The sequence below is a fragment of the Zingiber officinale genome, chromosome 4A (genome assembly GCF_018446385.1).
Source record: "Zingiber officinale cultivar Zhangliang chromosome 4A, Zo_v1.1, whole genome shotgun sequence".
NCBI lineage: Eukaryota > Viridiplantae > Streptophyta > Magnoliopsida > Zingiberales > Zingiberaceae > Zingiber > Zingiber officinale.
The window spans coordinates 150,383,614-150,388,091 of NC_055992.1; the positions used below are offsets into that span (position 1 = coordinate 150,383,614).

Below are 4,478 nucleotides of genomic sequence, written 5' to 3' on the forward strand. Positions count from 1 at the left end.
AAAACTAATATTTTAATTTGTTTATTTTTTTTTAACCATCTCTATTAGTCTCAAATTCGAATAAAAAATATGAGGAAACTTTTTTTTTAAACAGTGTCAAAACCTAAACAATTTTTCCCTAGGGACAAATTTTTAGGCTGACATACTCCGTAAGCACTTTCTAATTTATTTGATGAGCAATCTAAGGGAGCGCCATCAACTTTTAGGACTAGTCGAGTTTGTAAAGATATGGACACTTGGATTAATAATAAAAAAAAGTCTTTTGTTGCCCCAATAGGTATGTGCGCGGCAAAAGTGTTAAATAGACTAACTAAGAAGACATTTAATTTAGGGGAAATAAAAGTGGAGAATGAGAATCAAAATAAATGATTATCATTGTTAATATTTGAATTATAAAAATGAGAAAACAAAATAAGGGAATAAATTTTTATAATTGAACAATGATTCATTCTTGTGTCCTTCTTAATTCAATTGTCTATCACTTTATTTTCAATCATCAAAATTTTTCGTTAAAAACAAATGTTAATTTTATAGTAATGATTAAAAAAAGGAAAATGTCATATTTATTTTTATTATAATGTCATGGTAATAGTTAAAAAGGTTTATTTCAATTATAATATTATGGTAATGATTAAAAAGAAAAAGGAAAAAAGAGAAATAATAAATTAGACGTGGAATACATAAACAAATTAAAATGAAAAAAAAAACTAAAATGTCTTTACCCATAAATTTAAGGTGACATTTATATAATTTAAAAAATAAAGAAATTATTTTATTTTTTTAAATAATGTATTAACTAATAAAGGTAAAATTGAAAAAAAAAAATTATTCTCATTAATAATATTGATTTGAAATAAACATTATCAATTTTTTTTTTCCAGTGGGATAAAAATTTTGGGACATGACTGTTAAGTGAGAAGCTTGTACTTTTAAATTTATCCAATATAAAAACTATTTGTTTCAGTAATAATAGAACAATAATAATAATAACAACACAATAATTAACTCCACTTCCAAAAATTAGATTAATAATAAAAAAAGGTCATTTGTTGGCCCCACAACCATGCTGCAGGGGTAAAAAGTGTTCAACAGATTAACTAAGTACTCACAATTTAAGAATTTTTATTTCAGTAGAATGAAAAATTTGGATATTAACTATTGTAAAAACCATTTGTTTCAAGAACAATGAAACAATAACAACAATAACAAAAAACAAAAGTTCAATGTAATAATTAACCCCACTTACAAAAGTTGGCTGATGCTGCTAACCATTCTTCTAATTTACGCCCAGGGCCATTTTCTCTTGGACTCTTGTGAAATTAATTGTGATGTGAGGAAGAATCTCACACTGCTTGCTTTGGACCCATTCATATTCCCTCCATGTTTTCTTAGTCCCGAAGGTTTAGGGTTAGGGGCTTTTGCCGTGCATGAAGAACCAAAGTCTAACTTGTGTTATTCCTCCACTACCTGTGGCCGCACTCCATGTTTGATTCACATCCATTTTTGCATTATTCCTGGTTTGGCGTAGGGTAAGACTGGAGAGCCACTCTAAAGGAAGCAAAGCAAACCGGATAAGATTAATGAACAGCTTTAATTTATGGACTTAATAATTGCGAGAATGAAGCAGCACCGACAAAGAATGGAAGATAATTGGGATCAACCAGTACATGAAAATGTACTCACAAGGATTAATAATGCTGTCCTGCAGTATCTAGATTTTGGATTGTCTTGTTTTTTTCATTGATCTCTGTAAAAGCAGTAAATTAGTGAAAAACAATATTATTATAATAACGTGCCGGAAACTAATTATCATTGTTTTAAAATAATTTTAATAAAATTTAAATAATATTTTTTATATTGCAATAATTACTATAGTACTGGAATATCAGATAATTTTTTATATAAAATATATGACAATACGTTTTTTTTATTATTTTTTAGAAAATATTTTTTTTTATAATTTTTATAAGGATAGATTGTCCTGAACTTACTGCATACAAATTTAACTTCCTACTTCTTCTATCAGAAAAAAATAATTTTTACTCCAAATTTTCTTTTACTTCAACTCCTTAATACATATCAATTTATCCAATTGTTATCATTTTTTATATAAAAAATTTAAAATAAAATATAATTTTTTTTAATTAAATATTATTTAATTAGGATAAGTATACCAATTAATTGATCAAGTGAAAAAAAATAGTGAGTAAAGTTATCAGCAAGTCAAATCAAAACACACTATAGCTGTGGTCTCTGTCACATGCCACTGCTGGTTTATTCTCACTTCCAAAGTGGTGGAGGAATCAAGAAAAGCTATGCGCTTTACAATTATTTTCCCACCTTTTTTGAAAAAAAAAAAACTTAACGTGGCGTTTGTAAACCTTGTTTCTCATGAAGTTACCTTGCATACTCTCAGCGAGTGAATGGCTCAGCGGAAAAATTTTTCTAACTTAACAAGATTCTCCATATTCACGATACGACACGTACGAATAGGCCAGCTCCAGCATGCCATTGTGGAACATTGAGCCAACAATATTCCAATTCCACTCGAAAAAAATCCTTTTTCTACGTAAAAGTTTGTTTGAATCTCTCTGTTTTACCACCATTATTTCACCATTTAGTAGTTTGTTTGATTAGATTAAAGAACCCTAAAAAAACCATCAAACACCAATCTCATAGTTTTCCTCTTAAATATTTAAGATTCGATTCTTAACTAAAGTATATTTTTCTCTAATAAAATAAAAAATTTTAAACGTTCGCTAGATGAGGGGTCGCTTGTGGAAAATTTTCATAAAGTTAAACCGGACAGATCACTTTCAGATTTGTATTAAAAAAATAAAAAATAAAAATAAAAAATAAAAAATAAAGAACTCTCTCCTTTTTCCCTCTATTTAATGCTTCTCCCCCACTGCTAAATGTTCAGTCGGATAGACAGCCTCCTATGCTTCTCCCAACTCCGGTACCGACCACCGCGAGCGCTCTCCTCCCCTGCTCCTTCTATCCAAATTTAGACGCATGGATTCGGTCAAGGTGGAGAAACTGGAAGCCATGGAAAGGTACAGGAACGGCGCCGATCGGTTCCTGCGAGTGCTCGTGCAGTTTATGCTGCGCGCGCTGTTGCTCGGCCTCTTCATGTCGAGCCCCAACTGGCTCCCCTGCTTCTTCTCCTCGGCCAAGTTCTTCATCGCGAAAGCTATCGCCATGGCTGCCGGGCCGAAGTTCGTATTCATGGTCTCCAATGTTATAATCGTCGTTCTCGTGGGCGAGTCGAGGCTTTCGAAGAAGCCCGCGGAGCGGGTGGAGATCTATGAGGAGTACCTCATAAAGAGCCAACGCGCGCAGAGCTTGGCCATGGCGGAGGTGAAGGAGAAGGAAGGTTTCGATGACGAAGCTAAAGAGGAGGCTTTGATTGAAGAGAAGGAAGAGGAAGTTAGTGAGGTGGAGGAGGAGGAGGAGGAGGTGGAAGGAGAAGGGTCGTTGCCGGCAGAGGAGCTCAACAGAAGAGTTGAAGACTTCATTGCAAAGGTGAACTTGCAGAGGCAGCTTGAAGCCAAGATGCTCATTTGCTGTGAGTGAAGGAGGGAAAAAACTTAAATAAATAAAATGACAAGGATGTGTGGGACTAATTGTCCATAGTCGTGTACTAAAATTCATGTGTAAAAAGAAAAGTCAGTGTTTTGAGAGCTAAAAACAAGAGGTTCCTTTTTTTTAATATATAAATAGTTATAAAATTAGGATAGTAAATAAATTGAATGAATGTTGTTGAATATGTTTGGTATTTAAAAACTTATTTCAATACATATAAAATTAATTAAATTAAATAAATAAGTTTAAATAACTTATTAAATTAAAGGAACAAACTCTTATTCTTGTAAATAAGATTCAAGAATAATATGAAATGAATAATGATCCTGTCGAAAATTTGAGAAGATGGAATTATCGGTATGACGTGGTTGGAATGTTCACCGTATCTCTATAACCCGGAGTGGAGCGAAGTGATGAGTTGTCTTCTATGCTGACCAAATCTGGTCAATGCTATCTGCAGTCAGCGATCGGATTTCCCCGGTCCCTGGTGTCCCGATGTTCGAGGTGGATCCCACGAATATATAAACAGTCGAATAATAGCAGAACACTAAAATAAACACAGGATGAGTATGGTGACGTACCCTGGCCTAGGGGGGCGCCCTCGGATGGATCGATGAGTTGACCGTGGAGCTAATCGAGTCGTTGTGACTCAGAAGAGTACATGAATCTGAGCCGACCGAAGAGGAGCTGAATCCGGAGGTGACAACACGAAGCCGAATAACGGTATGGATCCAAAAGCCGACACACAATTTATATACAACAGCGGCACGACCGACATATGATGATGGCACGTAGGCCGAAATACCCTAGTGGCTCAAAGGCCTGATCACACTAATGGCTCCCAGGCCGGATAATACTAATAGCTCCACATAATAATAGTAGCGCAAAGGGCG

The 4,478-nt window shown here is 34.0% G+C and overlaps 1 protein-coding gene across 1 annotated transcript; it reads left to right on the forward strand.

Moving 5' to 3' along the window:
* Nucleotides 1–2,916: 2,916 nt before the first annotated feature.
* LOC121973788 lies at nt 2,917–3,691 on the forward strand. The gene has a single exon (XM_042525141.1). The coding sequence runs from the start codon at nt 3,016–3,018 to the stop codon at nt 3,574–3,576; it is 561 nt and encodes a 186-aa protein (XP_042381075.1). The 5' UTR covers nt 2,917–3,015; the 3' UTR covers nt 3,577–3,691.
* Nucleotides 3,692–4,478: the final 787 nt, after the last annotated feature.